Source organism: Ruditapes philippinarum, unplaced genomic scaffold (genome assembly GCF_026571515.1).
Source record: "Ruditapes philippinarum isolate M1 unplaced genomic scaffold, ASM2657151v2 ctg545_1_1_1_1, whole genome shotgun sequence".
In the NCBI taxonomy this organism is placed as follows: Eukaryota; Metazoa; Mollusca; class Bivalvia; order Venerida; family Veneridae; genus Ruditapes; species Ruditapes philippinarum.
The window spans coordinates 1888-16355 of record NW_026854153.1 but is presented as its reverse complement, the minus strand read 5'-3'; the positions used below and the strand labels follow the sequence as shown (position 1 = coordinate 16355).

Sequence of the window (14468 nt, the reverse complement as noted above, 5' to 3'; positions counted from 1 at the left end):
TCCATAACTCTATCTTGCATTAAGGCTGATTCATATCCCCTTTTCTACTTAGTCTCTTGGTTAATGTTTACATGCAAGTTTTACATATCTCAATAACTATTAAAGATATTTATTTAAAACTTCACATATGCATTTAGGATCATAATTGTAGGTCACTGACAAAGATCCATAATTCTATCTTGCATTTAGGCTGATTTTTCTCCCCTTTTTCAACTTAGAAATTCATGGTAAAGTTTTGCTTGTAAGCTGTTATCTCAATAACTACTGAAGGGTTTGTGCCTTTTTTTGGATTCATAATAATAAAGCAGTGATTTACTTGATAAAACATCTTAATAACAAGCTTTTGTACCTTTTCTGTCAAATTTATGTATTCATAGGTAATTAGTATTATTATACTCAATAAAAAACCCTCGTGACATTACCTTCCAAATAGTCAAGCCAATTCTGTATAATTAGGCTCTCTCCAAGACCTATAACATGAATTTATAAAAAAAAATTAGCCCTTTTGTGAACTTAAAAAATTTAACATTATCAAGGCTCTTTTACTATCAAGCACTTAGAATAGTCGAGCGTGCTGTCCTACAGACAGCTCTTGTTTATGAATGCACCTGATGAATACTATTTCCAACTCAATAAATGTTCAGCTTTGTTGTGATCTTTTAATGTTAGCATAATAAAATTCTAAATGTTAATTATTTTGGTTGTGCATCCATTGAAAGGTCTGAAGATATTTGTTTTCTCAAACTATTATACTCTCTTTTTTTCAGTCATTGTATTTTTAACATCAAAATCATCCGTGTTATAGATAAGGACAATCCTCATGCAGCCAGAGTTAGTATGTGAGTAAAGATGTGGGGTTTGTTTTAACATATCCAGGACTATCTACCATGGATGCTTTTTTGAGGGATATTGTTTGACTACAGAATAAGTTTAGCCTACTTTAAAAATACAATTTTTACAAATTCTACCATCGTGATGTATGCTAAAAAATCTCATTGATTATTTGATTGGATCTTTTACTGTACCCCTCTATAGGAAAAAAAGTACTGCAAATTTTGTAAAGATCTTTAACTATTTAGAGAGTGTAGGAAATTAGGGGGAATAGAATGGTAAGCTGTAAGGGCTTCCAGAGCTTTCCATAAAAAAAGAAAGAAATTCAAATGTTTTAAAGTATTGACTTAAAGTCCTAAATGCTTTATGCAGGAGCTTTCTTTAATGAATGATTCTAAGAAGAAGAAAAAAGCTTGAAAGTTTAAAATTGTAGTTTATAAAAGGTCTATATTGTTCATTATTGTAAGGGAGTCATTATTATTTCTACATTTTAGGTTGTCTTTGTGTGATTTAGCTGGGTCAGAAAGGCATGGTAAAACACAGACAACAGGTGACCGTCTGAAAGAGGCTGGAAATATCAACACATCACTTCTAACACTGGGACGTTGCATAGAAACATTGAGGCACAATCAAGCTCATAAGTATGTTACTAGTTTTGTTTATTAAACCTTTCCACACTAAGTATCTGTCCCGCCTATATGACTGAAATACTGTTGGTAAAAGGCGTAAAAATGAAACAAACAAAGTATCTGAAATGGACTCTTACTTCTGTATATATGGACTAAACCATTCCTCTGTTTCAGGGGAGAATTTTCAAATATAAACTGACTTAATCCATGTAGTAAGTCAACATATAAATTTTCATGATTCTGTACACCTAATTGTAAAATTTTCTTAAAGTAACTGCAATTTTTTCTGCATAGATGTGCTTCTAATTGCAATACAAATGTGTGTGCAAAAAAGGGGCACATGTTTAGATACTTGTGCATACTTTACTACCACACAAATACAATGTCATGTATTATGAATGAAAATGCTTCAAAATCACTGGAGTGTTCTTACTTCCAAAGGTCTCACAAATTTTTCTCTGACTGACAATGGTTTTCTTTTTTTTGTGACAAAAATCAGGTAAAAGATGTTTTTTATTTGAAGGGAGAACAGCAGAATTATTCCATTCAGAGAGTCAAAGTTGACAAGACTATTCCAGAATTTCTTCGTAGGTCAGGGTAAAGCAGCTATGATTGTGAACGTAAACCAGCTAGCCAGTATGTTTGACGAGACGATGCATGTGTTCAAGTTTTCAGCGATCGCTAGCAAGGTGAGACAGCATTGATGCTAAGTTTGAAGTGCCATCAAAGGTTCAGAACAACAATATTGTTCTAGAAATAGTATACTGTTTTTATCTCAAACTTTAAAATAATTATTAATACGAGGGTTGTCCCAAAATATCGTAGACAAAGTCTGTTACTCAATCAATTATAATACAATAGAGTCCTCCAGCTAGGGAAAAGTCAATACACCTTTTATGTGTGTCTATGCGAAATAAAATCAAAATACCTCCAAAATTGACCAAGTTATCAAAATTTAAAGAATGCTACCTAGACATTCCTGGCCCACACCTTCATAAACGTCATGACGTTATAAGAATGTTTAATATGCTTTTTCAAAGTATTCATAGTGTTTCGTTATGCTTTGTCAGTTTTGGGCGACCCATTTATCATAAACATTTTCAAAACAGTCCTGCTTCAAGGTACTCAACACTCGCAGAGTTGAGTTTCCTGGCGGAGTTCGCTGAAGTTTTCGATCCTGTGACCTCGTAATTGTGATTTCAAATAAGGAAACACTGCAAAGTCTTAGGGCGTACGAAAGTCTCTGAAAACCTATCACATCAAGTTCAATCTGTGTCTCCTGAGATCTATGGCAAGGTGCATTATCTTGATAAAATATAATGTTCTTCATGTTGTCAATTAACGCTGGACGCTTCTTCAACTTAACACAGTATTCAATGACATTGTGTTGCGCCACATTTTTATCTGACGTCGCCATTTTGGGCATTTTCAAAATAGCGCTGCTGTTATGCATTATGCTACAGACTTTTTTCAAATTAACGTTACATAAACGTCTGTTGGTGATATGACGTAAAAATGAATGACGTAATTCCACATGAATGTATTTCCCATAAATATTATTATGCTAGAAGTTAAAGGTATTATTTTAAGAAGCATGCTCTCAACACTGACTAATATTTTATCTTGCTCCGGGTATGTTGTACTGTTAAATAGAAAACCCTGATAAAAGCGTTACCTAATATATTGGCTATAGACTTTAAGTAGGTAAATTAACAAATGACCAAGGAAGATATCTGGTAAATTTTATTAAGTTATGACGTCAGGTTGAAGAGAAAATAGTGTAGTCTACGACATTTTGGGACAACCCTCGTAGATACTGTTAAAAACAGTGATGACAGGATTTTCATCTGTAGCATGTGGAAATAAGAAAACTTGTACATTCATTAAATTAGTAAAATGATTATCATTTTATGTTTATTAAAAAAAAAAATGAAGCTTCATCCTTGAGTGTCATATAGTTTCTTAAAGCAACAGTGTCTGTCAGGGCTATGAACTTTATCATTTTACACTATTGTTCCTATTAAGTGAAGTCACAATGGTAATTTTTACGTGTCATTTTCACAGGTGGAGGTTCAACAGAAGCCGGTATTTATCAAACCAAAGTTACCTCTGGCCCCAGCTCCTGCACATATCCCGAGGACCTCGATCAGCTGGGCTACTCCTGCAAGTATGTTCCACTTTCACTATTTCTAGGCAAACATTTGCTTAACACCTACTCAGACAGAAACCATACAGTTGTAGAAATCATTAGCTTAAATCTGTTATTTTACAGTGTTTTTTTTGGTCGAAATATTCGGCGATATTCGGCCCCTTTCCCCACCTCTCGGAATATATATTTTTCCCCATGAAATTGCGAAAATTCCCCACCGTCAAAAAATATACCCAAACAAGAAACAGAAAGAAGACACACAAACCATAAGTAAAATATGCCAATTTATTTTGATTCGCAAAGCAAATTCATGAACTCTATCATTATTATCAGGGATGTTTACTTTACGTTTGCTTTGCGACATAGGTCGTTCATTTTACCGCGGCTGTAAGACAATACGGTAGCGCGACAGTCGGTTATTGAGTTTGTTATTTACCGTTGGCTTTAATGAAATAATACATGCAAATATTTATAATTAAACACTCGCCTACTTGGTAAGTATAAAATAAACAGAATATTATAAAATGAAAGAAAAATACGCTATCAAAAAGAGATTACAGTAACAAGATGAAAATCCTCAAGTTACCGAACTGCCGATGTGTCGAATTGTCGCTGTATCTTTACGGCTTTTACGACTATCGCATTTACTGCAAAAATGTCACACAACAGTCGATCTTGATGTTATCGAAAGATAATAAATAAAAAATGCTCCTCGAAGAACAAACGTATTGATGTTCTTTTTAAACAGCAGGCACTTTCTGTGCTAGGTTCAAAGGAAAAATATCAAAAACCAGACCAATGCAAGCTCGATTATGCGATATTTTTTTCTCAGCGTAGATCTATTTTATTTAGTTATAATACATGATATAAATATTTCCAATCAATTCACTAAATAACTTGTCTGCCAGTGCAAAGAAATGATAAATTATGATTATAGAAACTGCGATTATGTATGCAAAATTTCATAACAAATAAATCTGTGTGAATAATGGCTAATGATATGCTGGTGAAGTTAACATTTGTTGTTATTGAAAAAAAAAAAAACTGAAAAATATAAGAAACAAAAAATATCAATAGCATTACTTCAATTTTGAAAACACAGTAAGCGAAGAAAGTGTTCAACTAATTTATTTTATAGGATTGTTAAAAAATCATGTATTTTTAGTCTTTTTATTGAATATTAATAACACTGAAAATTCCCCTATTTTGGCATTTACGCGCTATTTTTCCCCACCCAATGGGCACTGACCCCCTTCCCCAAAAACTGAAAAAAATCACTGTTTTACTTTTGTCAGATCAGTTGTTATACCCCCAAAAACGAAGTTTGGGGGGGTATATAGGAGTCACCCGGTGGTCGGTTGGTCGGTTGGTTGGTCGGTCGGTCGGTCGGTCGGTCGGTCGGTCCAGACGTCCGTTGCATTTTCCTTGTCCGGAGCATAACTTGAAAACTAATGGTTGGAATTCAATATAACTACATACAATGGTCAAGCACATTGAGAGGAAGTGCAGTGCACAAGAACCATAACTCTATCTTGACTAATTACAGAGTTATTGCCCTTTGTTACTTTTCCTTGTCCGGGGCATAACTTGAAAACTACTGGTTGGAATTCAAAACAACTTCATACAATTGTCAAACACAATAAGGGGAAGTGCAGTGCACAAGAACCATAACTCTATCTAATGTAATTACAGAGTTATTGCCCTTTGTTATTTTTCCATTGCTTTCTTTTGTCCGAACCATAACTTGAAGACTAATTGTTGGAATACATTATAACTTCATACAATGGTCAAGCGCATTGAGAGGAAGTGCAATGCACAAGAACCATAACACTATCTTGATTAATTACAGAGTTATTGCCCTTTGTTACTTTTCCTTGTCCGGGGCATAACTTGAAAACTACTGGTTGGAATTAAAAACAACTTCATACAATTATCAAACACAATAAGGGGAAGTGCAGTGCACAAGAACCATAACTCTATCTAAAGTAATTACAGAGTTATCGCCCTTTGTTACTTTTCCATTGCTTTCTTTTGTCCGGACCATAACTTGAAGACGAATTGTTGGAATTCATTATAACTTCATACAATGGTCAAGTACATTGAGAGGAAGTGCAGTGCACAAGAACCATAATTCTATCTTGATCAATTTCAGAGTTATTGCCCTTTGTTACTTTTCCTTGTCCGGGGCATAACTTGAAAACTACTGGTTGGAATTAAAAACAGCTTCATACAATTATCAAACACAATAAGGGGAAGTGCAGTGCACAAGAACCATAACTCTATCTAAAGTAATTACAGAGTTATTGCCCTTTGTTACTTTTCCATTGCTTTCTTTTGTCCGGACCATAACTTGAAGACTAATTGTTGGAATTCATTATAACTTCATACAATGGTCAAGCTTATTAAGAGGAAGTGCAGTGTTCAAGAACCATAACTCCATCTTGACTAATTACAGAGTTATTGCCCTTTGTTACTTTTCCTTTTCCAGAGAATAACTTAAAAACTACTGTTTGGAATTCAATACAACTTCATACAGTTGTCAAGGACATTAAAAGGAAGTGCAGTGCACAAGAGGCATAACTCCATATTGACAAAATACAGAGTTACTGCCCTTTGATACTTTTCCTTGTCCGGAGCATAACTTAAAACATACTGGTTGGAATTCAAAACAACTTCATACAATGGTCAAGCACAATAAGAGGAAGTGCAGTGCACAAGAACTATAACTCCATCTACAGTATTTATAGAGTTATTGCCCTCTGTGCCTTTTCCTTGTCTTTCTGGACTTATTACAGCGTAATTCAATAAAACTTCATCAATGGCCAACCACATTGAAAACAAGAACCACAACTATCTTTAGTTGCCACAACCATAACTCTATATTTCAATTCTTTTACAAGATATTCTGTAACTAGTAACATACTCATTTCCGAAGCAGTCTTGTGGGGGTATTAATCACATTTAGTGATAGTTCTAGTTTAATTTACCTTTCAAGAGCACCTGTTATTTGAGATTTTGTATTTTTTTAGGCTGATTTTTATAGCAAGACCTTATTTCAATGTTAACGTAAGTAGAATTGAAAAGGTTGGCCTCATTTGTCCAATTATAAATTTAGATTCTTTATTTATTGATGTTTCATTTTGAAACACATTCTGTCATTTTAGAGTAGTTATGTTATGAAGTCTACTTCCCTGACCACTAGTCATACTTGGTAATGACCCAAGTATTAAAACTTAAAATCCAATCTGTTGAGGTTGAGGAATAGAAACCTTAGCCACAAGGCTACCATTTTAATTTAATGTGTTTAAAAAACTTGCTGAATGTTGATTTTAAATGACAACTTTTGTTTATACAGGAAACAACACATTAAAACAAAGAGAGGCTGAGAATGTACCTTTACCTGAATTGGAAGATGACGACCTTGAAGAATCTGAGACAGAGGAACAAATTTACACACAGGAGAATATTGATGTATGTGAAACTTTTTGTCATTTTAAGAGTTTTTCTTATAGTCCAGTGTTATGGGGTAAAAGAGTGCAAGGTCTGATTTGGGGCCCGGGGGTAGGGGGAATATACCACAGCATTTACCAAGGTAGATCGCCATTTTTGTGGAAAAGACCATCTTAGATGTAACACGACTGCTGAAATCAAAACAAGCTCTTTGCTATTTGAAAAACAAAAATAATATAGTTTTGTTCTAGGTATGTTGTTAGATAGTTAAATATTATAATGTAAACAATGCCCTATGATGACAACCATCCTTGCTCGCAGATTGCATCATGTTTGTACATTACAGACATTCTGCATGTAGTTAATATGGCTCCCTCCAGGTAAATCTGACATGTGGTCAAATCCTGGAGGGCTGAGGGCTATGTCATGGGAAATAACCTTTTTTTTATCACATGTTAAAACATATGTTATCTATATGTTACTTGAAAGATGATTTCTTCCAAGCTGAAATAAGTTTTCCTTCTTTTCTTAAAACAAATTGATCAGAATGACTTATGTAGTAGATTGAGAAATATAGATTTATTTAGCATAATTATTTTACTATATTCAAATTTGATACACTTGAACATTTTCTCTGTTAAAGGAGGTATGTTTCAAAGATAGAATGGATGAAAAAACTACAAAATACAGGTCAATTTAATCTCCTATCCAGTCTTATTTTAGGTGTTTTAAGATCAAAATAAAATGTTTGATTTTTTTGAGCAACAAAATATTGGAGTCATGTGAATTTGAATATTTACTTTAATCTCTACCAGGTTCAAAGGGTAGGTGTACATGTGTCTTTGCTAACAGTTTGGGTATATACGTGTGTAGGATTAATTACAATGTTATATTTGTGCAGGAATTACTGGGTATAATTGAGCAGCTTCAGACGGACCTTGAGAATGAGATACACTCTAAATACAAGCAGGAGAAGATGATACGTAAAGAAGTCTGTGAGGAAATGATGAAACAATTTACAGAAATTGAGGAACAGTACAGGTACATTATACTATTTAAACACATACATGTATATATGACTCCGTAAATATGGTATTGCACGGCCGTGCATATATTTTGACGTGACGTCATTAGCGTTATACAAACATAGTGTAAAGAGGCGCTAAATGTAAGCGTTATACTATAGGCGCGTTAATGAAAAATAACTCTGATTTCACTTTAAACGGTCTTTATTTTGGGTTTATTAAATTCGTGTAAGTTCATTACTGAATTTATTGCACAAGTTGAATAAAATTATATTATGCAAGCCTCTATTTCAGGCATCTCTATTTCAGGCATTTGCCTGAAGTTCATGTTTTTTTTTCTGCTGAAAGCACTATATTTTTTAATATAAAAACAATTGAAATAATGCTAAATTCAGGTGTTTTTTTTGGTTTTCTGATATTGTTAACTTGCACCCATGTAGATGAATTAATGTATGGTAGTAATAAAAAAATCCTTAAACAAAATGTTTATTGTTATGATTTAAAGTATTACATTTACCTTGAGTGTAGAAATCTTTTATTAAACAAAGGTAATTTAGAGAAAAGAAAAAAAAAACTGGAAATTTGGAGAAAAGTTTTGAGATAAGTTCAGTTGAACAATTTTGTTTGTCATGTTTGTACAGTGAGCGTATCCGGGTTAGAGAACAGCGTGCGGAGGAACTGGCAGAGAAGAGGCTAAAGATTGTATTGGATGCTGAAAGGGCAAAGAGGAAAGATATGATGAATGATGGCGAGGACGAATGGGTGTCTAGCATGTTATTACACCAGGAAAAGATAAAAGTTGAGGTAACAGTTTGTAAATCTTAAAGGCACATTATGCCTCAGAAATCTATATTTTTTTATTCTTTATAATTGATAAATATGAGTTTAGTAATGTTTCAATAATGGATTAAGAGCATGTTAAATGTTTAACAACAGAAGAAAGTAGCGCTTAATGTGATGTGCAGTAATGTGCTGTAAAGGTAGCAAAATGTAAAACATATTAGTACATGTGTATTTTGATATCCATCAAAATACTAATTCACTATAATTATATCCATTGCAAATTGAGATGAAGGAGCAAAAGACATTTCATGTATATGGCAAATAAGTATTATTTTGGAACCTAAGTATACCAAAATAAAAAAAAGACATAAAAATGATAGCATTTCTAAGGAATAATGGGCCTGTAATTTTTTTTAACTTATATTTATGTTTCTCCTAAGCTGTTTTATATGTGTGTGCTTCTTTCAAATTTCTGGAGCACTTCTGTTGCTAAACAAGGATTCTTCTAAATGTTAATATTCTAATGAGTAAAAGAAATTCAGTCATTTAGAGTTAAAACAGTTTTTAAAGCCTGTGTTTTGAATTGATACAGAAATTATCTGCGTTGTCCGAGCTGTTACTGTCACTCAAATATCAGTTGCCCATCAGCACTGTATTTCTCAGATTGATGTTGAATTGTTTAATGTATTAAAGAAATCTTCCCAACAGTTTTGTGTAAATTTGGTAGCTGTGCTCTGGTGTCTGCTTGTGCAGGAAATAATGCATAAAGGATGATTTATAGAAAATACATCAGTGTTGCATCTAGAATTTCAAAATTTTGGGGGATAGTCCCCCACTCAACTGAAAAATGTGGGGGATATGAAAAAAATGTGGGGGACATACATTTACCTTACACTATGACTTATCGAAAATAATTCATTTATTTTACGTTCAGGCATTTTTAACAGCTATCGTCCGCTCAAAAACGGAAGTAGAAAAATAAAATATTGACAAATACTACAAAACACACGCGAGATGACCCAGTCGGCTGCTACACGCTTTTTAGTACGTCTTTTAGTCATTACCACGAGTGAAAACAAACATGGCTGAAGCTTAAACTGAATAAAGTTAAAAAATTGTCAGATGCGCGACTTGGCGCGCGTTGACTTCATTAAAATGCGCGATCTGCAAAAAAATATGCGCCAATCGCGCGGCCTAGATGCAACACTGATACATGGTTGATGTCGGGATGGAGAAGGTTTATCCGGTGAGCGAGAAAGTGTATCTTGGCGAGCTTTAGTGAGCCAAGATTCACTTTCGCAGCAAACCGGATAAACCTTCTCCATTTCGACATCAACCATGTATTTGATTTATCCTGCTTTTTATCATGTTTTTAGAATAATTAAATGGTTTCATTCTTCTTTTTCCCCGATAAAATAGCATCTATATGTAGTTTTATTTTGCTGCTAAACATGTGACCAGACGTCATCATATGACGTAATGACTGGAGATAGATAAGTGTATCCGGCAAGGCTTTATCCAGCTGATGATATAGACAGTAGCAGGATAAAAAGATTTTCTTTCCCAAGCTGGAAAGAAGTGATATAAACATGAAAGTTTATTATGTTTGCGTCAGTTTTACATGTAGAAGCAAGGCGAAGTTTAATTTGAAAATTATTTTGTTGTTTTTTTTATTTCAGAAGAAAGATGAAATAATCAAAGGTTTGAAAGAAGAAATTAACACTTTAAAAGAAAAGGTAATCAATTTTAAATTTCTTTTATTGTGCTTTTATGGATTTTTTCCCCCTCTTTCATTCAAAATACTAGATTTTGGGAAGCATTTACTTACCGTATATTATATTCTAAATCTTTCCTCCAGATTATCATTTCTATATGATGTAGTGTATGATGGTAAATTGGCAGCTACAAAAATTAATACACACTGAGGTGACAAGTGAAGATATGTTAGTTATCAGGCATAGAATATAGATTAGCATGGAATTAATGCATGATTTAAACCAGTAATGTGCAAGTTAAAGGACTAAGCATGTGTCACAATGTAAAAATTTGAATTTGTAACCTTGAGCTGTGTTTTTAGTATGAAAATATTAAATCAGTATTTAATAGTTATTAGTAATTTCTGATCTTGTTTTCATTGCTGTATATAATTTCATTATACAAGACTTAAATGCTTTAGTAACTTTTCAAAATGTTAAAAGCTACTTATCTATTATGAAACTAGCTCATTTTTCAATAACATCTGGATTAAACTAATTATTAACTATTGGGGGAATTTTGGACCATGAATTTTTATGCTGATCTTTGATTATTTGTGAACACATGGTCTGATGTCATTTAGTTATGGTATTTGGAGATTTATAAGAACTACAATCATGTACTTTGTTTGTTTTGCAGGAGTCTACTTACGAGACAAAACTGAAAGATTTGACAGAGAAAGTTGGAAGTTATGAGAATAGGATAAAAGATTTAGAAGACCAGTTGGAAAAGGTAAAAGTCTAGTATGATATACCCTCTCATTTAGTTTTTTCCCTTTAATATTGGCCATTCTCAGATACTTTCTCAGAAAAAAAAATGAATTGTTTCATTGAACTTTTCTATTAAACTATTAAGCTTTGCATTTTCCTAAACCCTACTCTGACATGCCTTTCCATCCCTAAACTTTATAATTGCAAAAAAAATTAAACAAGTATTCTTAAAACTAAAACAGGGTCCAGGTTATGTTATAAATATTTTAAAGATTCTCTAAGCTAAAACTCAGATCTCAGGTATTTGATTGGTCAGAAACTGTCAGAGAATGTAAACTGATCAATGAAAATTCTGAAATTAGAGCCAGAACTTTGAGGAAAAAAACAAGTTTAAGAACAACCAGGCCAGTTTTATCTATTAAAGAAATTAGTCAAAAATATACAAGCTTTAGTTTTGTCAATTGATATATATTTTAATGAAATTTCTCCCATTTTTTACAGGAAAGGGAACACAATAAAGAGGGAAAGAAAATTTCAAAGATGTTGTCAGAGTATGAGGAGAAAATAAAATCCCTAGAGGAGGAACTGGTAAAGGTATACATTGTTTATCCTGTTCTACTTATTTCATGTCTGTAAGATAAATGCTTGTATAGCCCTATATTTTTTGAGAAGTTAAGATAAATAACTTTAATTTACTTGGCACTGATTACAGTTTAATATTTGATCCCAATCTGTTATTTTGTACAACACTGCTGTTTTATACTTCACACTTTTGTTTATTGCTACGTCTGAACTTAATGTTTTCCAGATTTTTTTTGTGGCATGCATGCCCTGCTCAGTATAATATGTGATTGTTAAGTATTAGTCATGGTTAGGTATAATCAAGTCAGAGGAAGTGAAGAGAATGTTGGAACTGTCACTATCTTGTAGAAATAAGAATCCAAACTTAACAAACAAGTTAAGTATTGTATTCATATAGTGTTGGAGACTAGGGTGTGTTCTTGTTTTACATGTGGTTTGAAAAGCATTGACTGATACATAATTTATGTTTATTTTTATGTCTGGTAGAAAGAGGAGAGGAATGTAGAGGACTCTAGTAATGCAGATCTAGTTGAGAATCTTACACAACAACTGCAGCAGGCAAGACAGCATATAAAAGAACAGGTAGGCTAGCATATATGATGTGTCAGTCTTGATTATAATGAAGCATTATCTGAGTAATCATTTTAGGCTTACCATTACAAGAACTTGCAATAAAGGGTCTGTGCCTGAAAGGGGCGAATGGACCCTCATTAAGTATAGACTACCAGGACCTGCATTTGGATTTTATGTATTAGTATGATTCATTTGTATGTCATGAAAGGGGTACCTCTTGCCAAGTGGCTTTTGTTACAGACTTTGAACCATGAATCCGGTGTCACAAGATTTTAATCCTGTAAAATATATTAAAAGTATGAAATTCATACATATGAAGATGATATCTTAATAGTTATGGAGGGTTTGTTGCTGCCAGCCGGTGCATGAAAAAAATGGAAGGAGAATCAGGGCTTCTTCTTGGCCTTCTGCAAATACTTCTCTACCAGTAAAACTGGCATGTGTCAGTAAGGCCATAGCAGTTGTTACATAACTTAAAAGCAAACAAAACTAAAATGAATATTGAAGCAGGAATGTATTACTATAGAATGATTGTTTCATTACATTAGTGTTCACCATATTACAGGAGCAGGAGGTCAGCGAATTAAACGATATGCTGACAGAGGCTGGCGAGACATTCGAACAGAAACAGTCAGAAATAGACAAACTGAAGGAACTTACACAGGAATATGAAACTCGCATGGAGACACAGGTATGTTACCTTTGAAAAATAAATATTTTCCAGTTAAATTATCTGATAAAACATACCAAAAAAATGAGCAGTCTATGATTAAAATTTAATAGATCTGAATTATATTGATAAAGAATTGATTGTCAGTTTTATTCTAAGCAGATATTTCTGGAGGAAAAATGCTTTAAAGCCATTGAAATCTTGTAGAGGAAAGTCTACAGATTGTAGAATTTGGAAAAAAAAAAAATATATCCAATGTGAAAACCAGCTTTGAAAATTAGATGTAAATTGATTATGCTCTATCTTTAATTTCTTTCATACAGGCTGAGGCGATTAAGGTCTTGGAGCGTGCAGCGTCGGATAGCAAGGTTGCCATGGATACAGCTGACCAATCATTGAGTAAGAGGGAGGAATGCGTCGCCAACCTGCAGGCAGAGATACGTAATCTTGAAGGTACTGAGAAAGAGGAAATAGTCCTTGAATCCCCCTTAAGGCATTCTACAAACACACCTTGTCTGTCGGACAAAGTGTCTACTGCCCTAGATAAATTCAGGCAATCTATATCGGCCTTAGATTTCTCATATACACAAGGAAGTTCGGAGAAAATTAAAGACAGAAACTCTAGTCATAAGATTGAAAGTTACCACGCAGATAGTTCAGGTGTTGTAGCAGATTGCGATAGTGAGGATTTGTCTGACACGGAAGTTTTCTTCAACAAAGCTCCATCGAAGGCGGACAGCAAAAATAAAGTGATAGAATCCGAGTCCAAGTCGGGAAAGTCGAAAATATTCGTACATTGATCATGCATCTGTTGAATATTCTGGATCGGATATGTCTGATTTTAGCCGAAGTCACCTATGATTAAGAAGCAGACGGCAAAATCAACAAAGCCTTTCAGTTTCAGGGAAGCAGCTCGTGCAAACAATGGGAACTATTTCCAGTTTCATAAACCGTTAAACGACAGCCGTGTTCTCCAAGTGGTAATATCCCCCTTGAAGAACAAAATGGTTGTCAAACATACCAAGTCAAGTATGTTGAGACTGAAGAATTCGCCTGTCAAAGATCCGACACGTGGGCGTGAATGCCAGAAAGTTGTTCGTAGGTCACTGAAGATGGGTAAAGAGAACGAGTATGACTTGAAACGAAAGTGTAGTGACCATGAGATTTATGATAATGATGAAAATGATTTAAACACTAGTAAACGTCGAAAAGTAATAAAAGTGAAGAAACCGGAGAAGAAAATGACGAAAACAAAGCATGTGGTTGTGAACAAAATGGGACAGAAATATAATCTAAGGACCAGAAAATGAA

At 33.7% G+C, this 14468-nt stretch overlaps 1 protein-coding gene across 2 annotated transcripts in view; it reads left to right on the top strand.

Moving 5' to 3' along the window:
* Positions 1 to 13991, top strand: part of LOC132739143 (kinesin-like protein KIF20A) — a 34196-nt gene extending 20205 nt beyond the window's left edge. For both annotated transcript variants that reach the window (XM_060726796.1, XM_060726797.1), the window contains exons 9-21: positions 768 to 839; positions 1326 to 1472; positions 1984 to 2149; positions 3525 to 3627; positions 6965 to 7080; positions 7961 to 8100; positions 8726 to 8888; positions 10547 to 10603; positions 11262 to 11354; positions 11834 to 11926; positions 12401 to 12496; positions 13053 to 13178; positions 13481 to 13991. In XM_060726796.1, coding sequence (XP_060582779.1) covers positions 768 to 839; positions 1326 to 1472; positions 1984 to 2149; positions 3525 to 3627; positions 6965 to 7080; positions 7961 to 8100; positions 8726 to 8888; positions 10547 to 10603; positions 11262 to 11354; positions 11834 to 11926; positions 12401 to 12496; positions 13053 to 13178; positions 13481 to 13957 — 1849 coding nt within the window. In that variant the 3' untranslated portion in view covers positions 13958 to 13991. The remainder of the gene's footprint in view (positions 1 to 767; positions 840 to 1325; positions 1473 to 1983; positions 2150 to 3524; positions 3628 to 6964; positions 7081 to 7960; positions 8101 to 8725; positions 8889 to 10546; positions 10604 to 11261; positions 11355 to 11833; positions 11927 to 12400; positions 12497 to 13052; positions 13179 to 13480) is intronic.
* Positions 13992 to 14468: the final 477 nt, after the last annotated feature.